The sequence below is a fragment of the Cavia porcellus genome, unplaced genomic scaffold (genome assembly GCF_034190915.1).
Source record: "Cavia porcellus strain 051 isolate PalLab524CR breed Dunkin Hartley unplaced genomic scaffold, mCavPor4.1 scaffold_5, whole genome shotgun sequence".
Taxonomy (NCBI): Eukaryota; Metazoa; Chordata; class Mammalia; order Rodentia; family Caviidae; genus Cavia; species Cavia porcellus.
Genome location: NW_026947488.1, coordinates 36862696 through 36876682, shown reverse-complemented (window position 1 = coordinate 36876682; position 13987 = coordinate 36862696). Strand labels below are relative to the sequence as shown.

The window sequence follows — 13987 nt, the reverse complement described above, 5'->3', positions numbered from 1 at the left end:
CCCAGCAGAGCTGCTACGTGTGTTAGATTCTGATCAGTATACAGTATTGTCGTGCTTTTACAGGGGACAAAATTGAAATATGGAGGCCAAATAACAGTGAATCATAGAATAATCTTGCACCCGATGTGAATCCTTTAGAAACACTTTCCCAAACCAGTGTAGAAAACCCTTAAAATCAAAAAATAAAAAAAAATGAAATGAAAACCAAAGACATTGCATTTGACCCAGCTAACCTCCTTCCAAGGATCTTCCCAAAAGAGTTAGCGTGACCACATTATGGGGTGCCATGCATACCCCTTTTTATAGCACAACTGTTCATAATAGCTAGCACCTGGAAACAGCCTGTATGTCCACCAACAGGTGCATGTATGAGGAGTATACACTGCCGTAAAGAAAGATAAACTTGAGACATTCATAGGTAAACGGATGCAGCTGGAGGACATGACACTGTATTAAGTGAAGTAAGTCAGACACACAGGCTCAAATACCGCATGGTTTCTCATTTATGAGAAACACAATATAGATACAAAATAAGAGCAAAATAGAAGAGAGATAAACAGGAGGTGAAAGGAAGTTGAAATCTCTCCCCAAATTACATATGCTGTTGTTTTAAAAACATTTCATTTCATATGTACACTAATTTGTGTCATTTATACTAAGTTTATTTTAGTTTGTAAGAAAATCTGTGCTATTGTCAGCTGTTTCTTGTTAGAATCTTTTTGGTTTGTCTTGTACTCAGTGACTACTTTGAAGAGAACAATTCACACTGCAGTAATTATTGTTATCCTCATATTATTTGGTTATGAAATTTGTCCTATATTTTCATAAAATATTTTTTAAAAAACTCTTGCCCAGTGGAGCACAGTGGAACAAACTTATAATTCCAGCACTCTGGGAGGCTGAGGCCAGAGAATCACAAGTTCAAACCCAGCCTGGGAAAATTAGTGAATTTGTCCCACCCTACCTTAAATTTTAAAAGCAATCTTTTTAAACCCTCACTCTCCCAGGTAGGTGGGCTGGTCCCAGCCTGCACCTCCAAGCCAAGCTACAACTTCCCTCCTTCTTGCAAGCCTGCTCCACCCTGGGGCTCTCCCAAAGCTTGGAAATCTGTTCTGGATGGGCCCCTGTAGTTTTCAACGCATTTCCATGGAGACAGCAGTCACCACCTCTTCTCCATGCCTCCCAGGCAGGAAAGGAACACACATTCTTACCCAAAGCAGTGTCTGCCCAGTTACCACCATCAGCCAGCAAGCATCTTGGTGCAGACTTGAAGTTTTAATAATTCCCCAAAACACAGCCAGGCATGGTGGCCCACATCTGTAAGCCCAGTATTCCAGAGGCTGAGGCAGGAGGATTACCTTGAGTTCAAGGCCAGTCTGAGCTACAGAGTAAGACCTTGTCTCAAAAAACAAAAGGAAATCCAAAGAAACAGAAAAGATTATTTGAAAGCTTCATTGTTGCCATTTCATTGCCTACTTCTTTAATTTCACAAATATTGAAGAAACTGCAGTTTGCTTTGGGTGCGCCTCTATATTATTTATTTTAAAATGCAACTAACAGCCAGGTGTGGTGGTACACATCTGCAATCCCAGCACTCGGGAGGCTGAGGCATGAGGGTCACCTAGAGTTCAAGGCCAGCCTAAGCTAGAGAGAAAGAGAGAAAGGGAAAGAAGAAAGGGAGGAGTGGATGCAAGGAGAAGGGAGCAGAACACCTCTGCCCTGTAATGTGACACAAGTCCTCCTGAGGGGGGAGTCAATGGGGGACTCCCAAGAATAGCATCAATCTCCCATGACAGTGCTTTTTGGGCCTCAGTCACCTTCTAAGGGCCCCACATCCTCACACCACAACCAAGCTCCCAGCCCGAACCTTCAGGGGACACACTGCAGGCACTGCAGGCCAGGATCTCATCCCAAAAGCCACCTTCCCTGTCAGGAAGCAGCCAAGGTTGTGAGGGAAGGGCTTCCCTCAAGTAGACTCACAAAGATAGGCAAGACTGGGGCCACAAGAGTGCGAGGGACCCTCTATGCACCTTTTTCTTTTCTAGTACTTAGGACTGTACCCAAGAAGTATAAAGCCACACTCCCAGCCCTTTTTATTCTCCTTGTAGACAGGGTCTCACTAAGTTGCTCAGGCTGACCTAGAGCTTGAAATCCTCCTGCCTCGGCCTCCCAGGCAGCTGGGATTATAGTCCTGTACCACTGCACCTGGCCTGGGCATCCTTTGGGTCCTTGCACTCCATTGTGCCCAGGGCATCCGAGGTGACCAACTCTCCAGCCAAATCTGGGAGCCACACTCTTCCCCAGGCCTGTGTCTCCTGAGAACTGTGTGCCAAAGCCCTGTGCCCTGTTGTACCCATCCACAGGCATCCGCATGCTGGACCAGCCCTTCATGACCGATGTCATTGAGGCCTCTTCCATCAGCCACATGCCCCAACTCATCGATATCTACAGTGCCAGCTGGGGCCCCACAGACAACGGCAAGACAGTGGATGGGCCCCGAGAGCTCACGCTACAGGCCATGGCCGATGGTGTGAACAAGGTAAAGATGTCCCTGCTGCCCCAGCCCTAGCTGCTGCCAAGGTGGGACAGGGTTGGGGGAGCCGGGGCGGCCACACTGTGGATAGAGAAGCAGAAATGGGCAGAGGGCTGGGAAAGACAATGCTGGGGCGCACGGGGCCTGACCTGTACAGAGGGGACAGCCAGGGGAAAGCAGCCCACGGGGAGTGGGGCCCTGGGGGAAACAGCCAAGAGTGCAACTCTGAGCTCCTGGGGGGAGTCTGGGAGGAGACAGCTCAAGGACAAGGGACACAAGGAGGGCCTCTGCTCTGAGGTCAGACAGACAGAAGCCCCTCTGGGGGAGCAGGACATGCCTGGGGTCAGTCCCCGCTTTACCACCAGTGCCTGTCACACGTTGATTCCAGTCCCTACTGACACCGAGCCACCCCTCAAACTCCCTAATGTAATGGATCCTGCAGATCAGGAGTTAGGAGCACCAGTTCCCAAGCTGCGCGTCGGCACAAGCCACTTCAATGCCCTGACCCCTAAGTGTGCCCCACCCCAAGTTTCAACAAGATGCCACTAAGGTTTTCCAGGTGTCACTGGAGACCTTGCAGATTGTGTCTTGTAATCTGAGATAACAAGAGCCTGGGGTAGGACTTTCTCACTTCCACAACAGAAAGAAAATGGCCCTTCTGGGTGTGGTGGCCCCATTAGGTGCCTATTGATGAACTCTGTGGTGACCCAGACACACACCTGTCTGGTTGTAAGAATGGGGACCAGGTAGCTTCAGAAAGTGGCCTCTCGTGAGAATGGGGGAATGGGGACATCCCAGTGGGTCCTCCAGGAGCAGGAAAGCTGAGGGTCCCCACCAGGCACTCTGGGTCTTGGGGCTGCCCTCCTGCCCACCTGGCTCCTTGCAGCTCTATCTCTGCTCTAAGCCCCATCCTCCTGTCCTAAGGCTTCTATTCCTATGACGTCCCCACCTGATCATACCCTGCATACCTGGATTTCAGGAAAACTTTGGTCCCAAGTTAGAGCACTTGTCCTCCCTAAAAAGACTCCCAAACTAAAGGTCTCTCAGAATAGCTTTCAGCCCACATGGAAAAGTACCTTTTGCACTGTAAAATTCCATCAAAGGCCTGAATGGAAACATCACGCCTTATGCTCCCCTTCTGCTGCTGTGTACTCAGATATTCACCATGGAAGTCTTAGCCCTTGTCCTCAGCTGCTCACCTCGCCTGGAAGAGGATCATTGTGGCTGTAATCAGCTAAGTGAGACGGTGACTGGAGTGTGAGCCAGGGTGACTGATCTTCTCATCCGCCGTCACTGTCCCAACCAGTATGCTCAGTACCCTCACTTCTAAAGACGAACAATGAACTGGGTCACAGAAGGCCAGCGTTTTGTGCCCCTGGGTTTGTGGCCCTGGGAAGCTTTCCCATCAATTCTAAGAAGGACAGGCAGCCCCTAGCACCATGGAAACAGGCTGTCACTACTCCAGGTCCACTGGACATCACCTGGCTTTCTCTTTTATAGCCCAGGTGGTTGAACAGTTGATCTGGTGACAGTTATTCCCTGTCCTTCATTTTTGACTAGTTCCCTCCAGGGAGCCGGGTGCAGAGATCCATGATGGGACCCTAGAGCGAGGGATGTTCCTGAATCAGGGACAGCGCCATGCTAGAAATGGCTCCTGGTGACCTCACACCAGCACCCTGTGATCAGACATGGACATTAGTAAACAGCACAAATAGAAAAGAGCTGGGCTCCATCAGAGAGCTCGAAGTGCAGCCTGGTCCCCTCACGAGGCGGCATTTGAATGTGTGCATCCTCCAGCTAGCGAGGCCATCAGGCTCTCCTGGGCTGGGAAATCCTTTTGGGAAGGGGGAGGGGAAGCACAGCAACCCCAAGGCTTAAATTTCCCCAAAATGACAAGCTTCCCATTCAGCTGTAAGTCACCCCAAGACAGCAGGGGAAGCTTTCTAAGTGTGTCAAGACCTTGCCCCTCAGGAGAGTCGCCTCTCATGCATTCCGTCAAGGGCTCCAGAAGCAGGGAAGCAGGGAAGGGCAGAGTCCTTGGCGTGAATGGAATCAGGTCCTTGGAGGAGCAATCACAGCAATCATGACCACACCTGGACAGAGCCTGCTTAGGAAATAGTGTCATGGGCTTCTATCCCACAGCCACGGCAGACTGTGGTGACACAGAGCACATGGAGGATGGCCACCAGTGAACAGGCAGGCAGCAGGCGGTGTTTCTGCTGCTCTTTCCAATGCCCAAACTCCTTACAGAGCATTTAGGTCAGAACCTGTGACAGGCAGGCAGCTCGTCCCCTTGACTCATCATTCCCTCTGTGGCTGGGAAGGAGAGATGACAGCTGAGAGGACTAGATGACAGTGGCAGATGCCGCCTCTCTCGGCAGCATGGCTTTTCGCTGCCAGGCATTTCCATGTCACCTGAAGCCTCAGGCCCTGAGTACCCAAGGCTCCGTCCATGCCTACAATGCAGATGACGTTTTCCACGGCCTCTGAATGTCCCCACCAGGTGGCAAAGCTGGTACCATGTTCCCCTCTACTCCATCCGCAGCTCCCAGGCTGCCGCGAATGTGTGGTTCCTCCACAGGGCATGCCAAGCACGCTGAAACTTAAGAAGAAAATTGTTACGGCTGATCTTCAGGCGACAGCCTGTAAATATTTTAGAAACAAAAGTGCTCAAGATGAAAAATACATGAATTCTCACGCGGCTTTCCCCAGGCTGCAGGAATGGGTCTTTCCTTGTTTCAGAGTGACACTCTCGGACAGTACTGTAGAATCTTGTCACTGACAGTGTGTCACCGTGAGCAGAGTTCCTCTTGGTTGTTCTGGCTGCTTCATCAGCACTGAAGAAAGAGCCACTTCTGAAATGTCATCTCTGCCTAAGCAAAGGCACGGATGGTGAGTGTCTCACAAAACAGCTCTGCCACCCGTCCCTCGCCTTTAGCATCCTGGTCCTGTGTTTTATTTGGGCTATATGGCAATGAGAAAAAGGAAGAGGAGAAAGGCGAGGAGGAGAAGAGCCCTTTACAGGGGCCATGGTGTTGGCCTAGACCCAGGGATCCCCAATTGCCTGGCCCTGCCTCACCCATGGACACTGCCTGCCTGGCCTCTTAGAGATCTGAGCTCCTGTACCCACTGGTGCTCAGAAATACTGGAGAAAGCAGCAAGGAGCAAGCAGAAGGGAAGGAGAGAAGGAAATCTTTTCCCCTGCACTTATGGCAGAATTCCCCTGTTTAACTTAGTGGTCTACTAAGTTGGGTCTAAAGCATCACTAAAGCATCTTTCACATTTGAGATAGCAAGTGGAGAGACAGACTCATGAATGGTCAGTCAGCCCAGTGGTTCACTTGCATCTCACTTGGGGGTCTCCTAAAAACAGCCTGTGGCAAGGGTGCCCCATATAAACTGCTGGTAGAGATTTGTTCCCCAAGGGTACGGGGCAGCCATGGGGAAGAAGCCCCAGGGCCCAGCAATGCTCATGCTGGGATTCGGAGATGCCTGTGCGAGACAGTCTAAGGCCCAAGGGACATGGCTGATAATCACCACCAGCCCCAGTGCAGTTTGTGCAAAACCCAATCAGAGACTGAGAGTCGCCGCTCTCGGGCATAAAGTACCGGCAAGATGTGCATCTGCCGTCAGCAAAAAAGAATGTGACCCTTGCAGAGATACTGATGGGACAGCAAAGACAAGTCACTGTGGCACCCGGCAGCAAATGTGGAACTTCTTCCTTTGCAGACAGCACTGAGAACCCTAGAGGTGACAGGTAACTTGAAGTCCTCCACATCCGCAGGAAACACCACCACCCTGATGGCTCTGATGATGACACCCCAACACCTGATTCCTCACTTGCCAGCATCTTTACTACTGGGGAAATCTTAGGAATGAGGACAGGTCTCCCAGAAACCCTCTGAGGGGCAGACAGCACATAACGTGAATCGTTACTTCTCCAGGAGGATACGGGGCACAAATCTCCAGGCCAGGACGTGTGAAGTGGCTGCTTGCCAGAGAGGGACTATGGAAGCCATCCAGGAAGGAGTGGGGCAGGGCTGCTGGGGAGAGAGTGATTAGTCAAGCCTGGGATAGGCGAGGACCCCTTGCCGCCTGCTAAAATTTAATCAGCATGGGGTCAGGCTCAGGCCGGTGGGTGCCAGGACCTCCTGCCGGGAGCACACTGGGATGCTCCTGAGTCCTGCTCTGCGCTCAGCAGCCAGACGAAGGTTCGAAGGTGCTGCTGCAGAGGTCTGCAGCTCAGCCGCTGAGACAGCTGCTGCCCGTTCAATTCCACTTTTCATTTCTGTTGTGAAGAGAGGTGGAAGAAAAGGCCTCGGTGGACTTCTGCAGTGCAAAGCCCCTTCTCATTGCTTCCTTCACTTGGTCATATGTGTTGGAAGCGCCTCCCGTCTTTTCATGGTTTCAGAGACCATTCCTCCTCAGCGCTGAATGCCTTTCAGCCACCTGCATGCACCTCTTGCCAGCGAGGGCGTGCTGGTCGCTTCCAGTTTTTGACAGTCAAGTGGAAGGCTGTGCAAATGCTGTGCAAACTTAAATCACCAGCATTTGTGCATACGAGGAGCCCAGCTTCTGAATCCTGCAGTGGAAATGTGTTTAGTTCCTTAACAAACCGCTAAGCTGCCTGCCAGAGAGGCTGGTCCATTTTGTACTTGCACCAGATATGAATGTGAGAGCTCCTTCTACTGGTCCCCCTCACCTACGGGCACTGCTTCCGGTCCTGGGACTGGGCTGGTTTATTGGTAGGGAGGTCACCTTGCATTTCCCTGTAAGCCGAAGATGTGAGGCAGGGTTTCATGTGCTCGTTTGCCATCTGCCCATCTTTCACAGTGAGTTGTTACGAAGCTCTTACATGCTGATGAGGAGAATCTCATAAAAGAAAAGCAGTCCTGGGAAATCCTCGAAGCTGCGCTAAACTGTTCTCTAGGCAGGAACACAAGTGCATGACTGAGACTAAAACAGACTCAACTCAACCTGCAGGGAGAAAATCATTTCATGCAAAACATTGAGGTCCCATTTTTGTCCAGCAAATTAGTAAAACTCTTAAAAAATTGTAATTCTTAAATCCTATTGAGATGGACTGGTAATGGAGTTTTGTGGATTTCTGATGAAAATCTAAATTCTAACAGTCATTATAAAGGGCGGTAATATGGCTATCTACATCCAGAAGCTTCAAACATTCATTCTTTTTCATCCAAAATTCCCTCTTTTGGAAATTCTGCCTAAGGAGATAAACAGAGATGAAAAGACACATATAAAATTATGTTCACTTTAAACATAAAGCAGATTTTAAAAACCAGAAATAACTTTCCATATATACCTAAGAAAATGAGGAAATAAATTATGAAAGATGTACTTGATAAAACTAAAAAACAACTATGACACAGAAGAGTATTAAATTCATGAGAAAATGTCCGTTACCTAACAGTGAGTGACAAGCACAGCAGGCCAAGTAAAATGTATATGCTTTATGATCCTAAACTCATTTTTAAGCCTGTTCTTATCCTTTGCATTTATATATAAAACTGGCACAAGTCCACAAAATAGTACTACAGATCATTTATTCATGGAAAGTTATAAAAGATTTTTATTCTCTTCTTCATAGTCTCTATATTCCAATTATTCTAAAGTGAATGTGATGTTCATAATAAAGAATAGAACAACTTTTGTTAAAGAATGTCAATGTTGCATTAAGATACTTAAGTAGCCAGAAAATAAAAATTAGTATAACTGAGTGTTTAGAAAAGGAAGCCATCACAGGCTTCCACCAGGCAGGTACCCACCGGATCCCTGGTCTGCTCTGGGGGTCTGCTCTGGTCATTAACTGGGCCACCACCCTGTGGTTAGCGGGTTAGGAACTAACTCCACTGAGGTAGAGGTAGTGTGCTATGGGTGCGGGAGGCCCTAAGACTGGACTCAAGCTAGAACTTCACCTTAGCCATGGTGAGCAATCTGTAATATGATTTTCCATAAAGAGCAAAATACAAAATCTGCATGAATTTTTAAGTTGTGAGTTTGTGAGCACTGCTTTAGGTTACACCCAGCAAGTACCCCATGACTGACGAAAGCCAGGTGCTGCTGGCATTGGGCAGTGGCGTCCTCAGTTGGGGAGGACACTTGGAGATGCTGTGAAGGTTTAGTAGCATCCCTGGCCTCTGCCCCCATGATTCTGGTCATACATGGAGTCATGATGATCAAAATTATCTCCCTGGGGGTAAAACTCACTGCAGTTGAGACTCTTGATGATCAGATACCATTAATGGCACCTCTGCATCCATGCACAAGGCCCTGTGGTTCATCCTCTAAACTCCAAAAGAAAAAGAGACAGGAAAAAGCAAAGGAGAAATACAATCTGGACATGACACACTCCAGCAGTCAGCCCACACAGCCCGCTCTGCAGCCACCACTCCAAGGTCTCCAAGAGTCCATGGGCTCTGGGCCACTTCCCTTGTCCTGCTTGGGGCACAGGATAATAACCACTTGACCCTGGATAAATTCCTGCTGTCCAAATGCCAGTGTGGTGACACTGGGGTGACTGAATCACAACTGATGCATGTATTGGGACAGCGTTGAACCATCAGTCAGTCCAGGGGAAATTGACGCATTCAGGGTGCTGTCTTTCCAGCACAGAAGCTGTCTTTCCATGTGGCCAGGTCTTCCTCTGTGCCTTCGAAGAGCTTCAAAATCTCATTAACTCTTAGTATGCAGGAGTCTTGTTTATCTGGTCCCATTTTCTGAAGTGTGGATTTTCTTCCCGTTTCCTCCTTCACGTGGCTACTATGCTACTGGTGCTATAGGACCTGGGGGGAGCATTGGATGCAGGAGGTGCCAGAAGTGTGCAATACCATCACCCTCAGTTTCTTCTGCTCTGTCCCCACCGCAGCCTCTTGCCTATGGGTCCCAAATGTTCCTACCAGGTCTCTGCCCCACTTCTGTTGGGGTGATGCTGGGACACAATGGATGTAAGGGCACTGTTTCAGGCAGGAACACGTGGCAGGAGAGGTAGGACCCTGCTCCAGGGAGCTCTCGGTCCTCCCAAAGCCCCTGCCCCGCTCATCTCTGCCCACTAGAGCCTTCTCCTTCCTGACGTTCCTGCTGAGAGGTTGAGAGCCCTTGGCTGCAGAAACCAAACCCAGCCATTGTGATTATTGCTTCATGTGCTCCATCTGAACGGTGAAGCCCAGTATCTCTGGAAACACAGTATTCACAGGGCAAGTCTTCCGGGCACCATGGAAGTCTCAGGACGGGGCTGACATTCGTGTTCTGTGTATCACTGAGCTAGGCCGCATGATGAACTGATCTCAAACTTCAGCAGCTTAAAGAGAATCATTTAATTTTGCCCACAGGTCCACCGGTCACCTGGGTTGTTCTGCTCAGTTGAGCCAGGCTTGCCTGGACACAGCTGGTCTCACTCGTGTGGTCAGCTGGGGGTGTGGCCAAGGGCAGCATGGCAGACAGGACTACACGTCCTGTATCAGCCAGCCGGGAGGGCTCCTCACGTCACTGTCATGGGCAGCAGCCTCTGAGAGAGCAGGATGCACAGGCTTCTGAGACCAGCTTGGGATCCCTCATGTCGCTTTCTAGGGTGACGTTTTCACTATGTCCTAGGCTTCCATGGTAGCTGCTGCTGCCAGAGTGTTTCAGGGGCATAGATTCACCATGAAGGGAGGAGGGTCCCGGCTGCTGCCTAGGTGACACTTGATTTATTGACTCTGTGGATCACAGGCTAATTGACTCCCAGTCCTGTTAGCAGTAGTTTCAGACACTGCTTCTTGTTGTTGGGAGACCTGGGGGTCGCCTATCATTTCCCTTCCTTTCAGCATCTCTACTGCAAACCACTCAGTCAGGATCACAACCCTGGCAGCCAAGCAGCACAGACTGTCCCTGCCATGTCCTCTCATGTCTTCTGCCTTAAGGGAGCTGCCACTGCTGCAGCTGCTCTCCCTCCACACACCCCACACACAGAGAGGAGGAGGCCAGAGGCAGATGGCCCCTTCCTGATTCTCACTGCAGGCAGGCAAAGGCTCCCCCAAAACAGCCGTGGGAGAGCAGAAGGGGAACAGTAAGAACGAGGTGGCACAGACTGCTAAACATGGTGTTCAGGACAAAGCTCTCAACCCAGGTCCGGGCAGCCCGTGGTGAGGACCACCGTGCGCATCACCAAGTGCTCAACCCCAGAGCTGCTGCCATGCACCCCGGTCCTGAGAGACTCCCTAGCTCAGGTGTCCTGCCCTGCACAGATGAAATGGCACAGAGCACTGTGTCTCACAGGAGGTCAGTGTGTCGCCTGGCTAGACAATAAAGAAAAAACTATGTGTCTATGCACACCTCGAAGTTATATACTTCTAGATGTTATATACTTTTACTCATATATATTTGTTCAGATATTTTGGAGCAAAAATATATGCTTCATACTTATAATATTTACACATTTATATAAACACATATATCTTATGTATAGCTAAGTACAAACATATATGCATACTTACATTTTTGCTAAGGTTGGTACATAAGAATGAGATCATAGCCGGGCAGGGTGGCTCATGCCTGTAATCCTGGCACTCAGGAAGCTGAGGCAGGAGGATTGTTGCAAGTTCGAAACCAGCCTGGGCTACAAAGTGAGCTCAAGGCCAGCCTGAACAGCACAGCGAGACCCTATCTTTAAAAAAAAAAAATAAAAATAAAAATAAAGAATGAGATCATAGTGTTTATTAAGTAATCTCTAGAAAGATTTAGCTTTCATTTTCCTTTCTATATACTTTGATTTTTTTTTTTTTGTTTACCATAAGCAGGTGCTACTCCACAGCCTTTTTAAAAAGTGGCTCACTTGTAAATATTAAGGACATTCTTTTGCTTTTTCTTACCTCATTCCCTGCCTAAATTGTAAACCCAGGTGAATTTTATGTTGGATCCATCCTGAAAAAGATTACCCCCATGAAAATGGTATAATTTCTCTCTCATGGGATAAAAAGCAAATCCAGTCACTTTTAGTTCAGCCGCTGAAGAAGCCCAGATCATGACCTGCCCTAGACAGGACCACACCCAGGACGAGGTTAATACCCGCCCAATACAGGACGCACCTGGGCCAGACTCCACCCTGCAGGACCTCACAAGGGCCAGGCCCCTCCCCCAAGACAGGATGCACCTGGGCCAGCCCCTCCCCCCAGGGCCTCACCTGGGCCAGACCCCGCCCCCCAGGGCCTCACCCCGCTCCCCAGGGCCTCACCTCGGCTGCACCCTCCCCTGAGTCATGCTAAGCAGCAGCATCTCCCTGCTATCCAGGGCCGCGGGGGCAAGGGCAGCATCTACGTGTGGGCCTCTGGGGACGGTGGAAGCTATGATGACTGCAACTGTGATGGCTACGCCTCGAGTATGTGGACCATCTCCATCAACTCAGCCATCAACGATGGCAGGACAGCACTGTACGACGAGAGCTGCTCATCCACCTTGGCATCCACCTTCAGCAATGGTCGCAAGAGGAACCCGGAGGCAGGCGTGGTGAGCGTGGGCTCCCTGTCCCCTTCCCCGGAGGCTGGGCTCGGGGAGGGGGTGATGCACAGCTCCCTTCCCCTCTCAAAGGACCCACTGTGAATGAGGGTGACACTTTGTGACCATGTGGAGACCGATGACACCTGCCAGAGGAAGCAAGAGCTGTGACCACCTCTTCGCAGCTCAGTTCCTGCCTGGATTCTCGAATTGCTTTGATTCAAAAGAATGAGGAACCCACTTTAGCAACCAGTTGCCCCAGCACACAACTTAAAAGAATAAATCATTGGCCAGGGATTTAGCTCAGTGGCGTAGTACTCGCCTAGCAAGCATGAGGTCGTGAATTCAATCCCTGGTAACAAAAAGAAAAAAAAGAATAAATCATTGCATGAGTTGAGGTGTCACACCAGCACCCCTCAACTAAGACCCACCCTCATAATGCAGTGACTAAAGCATAGTTTCCCGGATTGGCTTCTCTGGGCCCCCAGCACCCCTAAAGCTGGACACAGCTGTGTGTCTTCCCAGGGAGAGCTGTGATTCTCCTCCTGTTTTAAAATCCATTCTTGATTTTAACAATGAAAAAGCTGAGGATCATACACTTAGGTTATGATTCTTTTTGTTTGTTTTGGTACTGGGAATCACGACCTCACGTTTGCCAGGCAGGCACTTACACCACTGAGCTAAATCCCTGGCCTGATTCTATGATTTTTTTTTGTTTTGTTTTGTTTTGTAACAGGGATTGAGCTCGCAACCACACACTTGCAAGGCAGGCACTTATGCCACTGAGCTAAATCCCTGGCCCCAATTCTATAATTTTCTAAGCAAAACATCTTCCCTGGAAACCAGGTACCATTGACATTCCTGGGCCCAAGCTGCTTGTAAAGTTCACCATCCAGAGCTCTCACCAAGCCTGTGGCTCTGCCCACACCTCCACCCCAGGGAAGGCTGGCAGCATCAACTGCCTGGAAGTCATCAGTCTGGGGCAGGCAGGGAGAAGACCAGAAGGGTCCCCCAGCCCCTGACACCTTGCTCCTCCCACTAGAAGCTACTTCCCACAATCCACTGGTGTGGCCTCTCCATCTGTGGTTCTTTCACCTCGGGCTGGGGAGGAGCCTTGAACTTCTTCAGATTGTAGATTTGCCCAATAGATTCCTCTAAACTTTCTAACTCTGTTCCTCAGATGATTGCCTCCCTTGAGCATCTAGGACAGAGGCGAAAGCAAATTCCTGTGGTTTGTACTTGATCTTCATGAAGCCCCTTGGTCTTACACACACTGAGAATGGACTTTTCTCTTTGGAGTCCCAGTGAAATGAATCTAAGTACCACCTTAATGAGAAGGTAGTGATTTGCCACTTTCCACCTCTTGGTACTTACTGTTCAGATACAGGAAATAAGTCCATCTCATCTCTGTTCAAAGAATATATATGCTTCTTTCAACAACTGAGTTACCTTTGGATACTATAAAAATAATCGATTATGTGTCCATTTTCACATGGGCTGCTAGGAAGCTCACACACAGGACAAGTACACGGTTGTTAACCTTATCTTTAGCTACATCTTAATCTTCTCCAGAATGAGGTACAGTTTAAATACATAAGTAGAAGATCCTCTATTCCACGTCATTTGGGGATTCAAAATAGTATGATTATTCACGCACGACTCAATATTTTCCCTTCCAGGCCACCACAGATCTGTATGGGAACTGCACCCTGCGGCATTCTGGGACATCGGCAGCGGCTCCCGAGGCGGCCGGGGTGTTTGCACTAGCTTTGGAGGCCAAGTATGTTTACGGCTCAGGGCCCTGAAGGGTGGTGTGATAGCCTAGGAAAGCCATGGACTCTGTGGGACATTTCTAAATGGCCCACAAGACCTATGCCTCCCACACGTGCACACACACTCATACACATACACATGTGCACTTGCACATGCATGCACAAACCTAATAACGCGACTACCTTAGAAGACT

The 13987-nt window shown here is 49.4% G+C and overlaps 1 protein-coding gene across 2 annotated transcripts in view; it reads left to right on the top strand.

Annotated features, from left to right (window-relative positions):
• The window catches only part of Pcsk2 (proprotein convertase subtilisin/kexin type 2), a 255316-nt gene that overhangs the window by 228715 nt on the left and 12614 nt on the right, over positions 1–13987 (top strand). For both annotated transcript variants that reach the window (XM_063248656.1, XM_063248655.1), the window contains 3 exons: positions 2364–2539; positions 11818–12033; positions 13701–13801. In XM_063248656.1, the coding sequence (XP_063104726.1) occupies positions 2364–2539; positions 11818–12033; positions 13701–13801 (493 nt within the window). The remainder of the gene's footprint in view (positions 1–2363; positions 2540–11817; positions 12034–13700; positions 13802–13987) is intronic.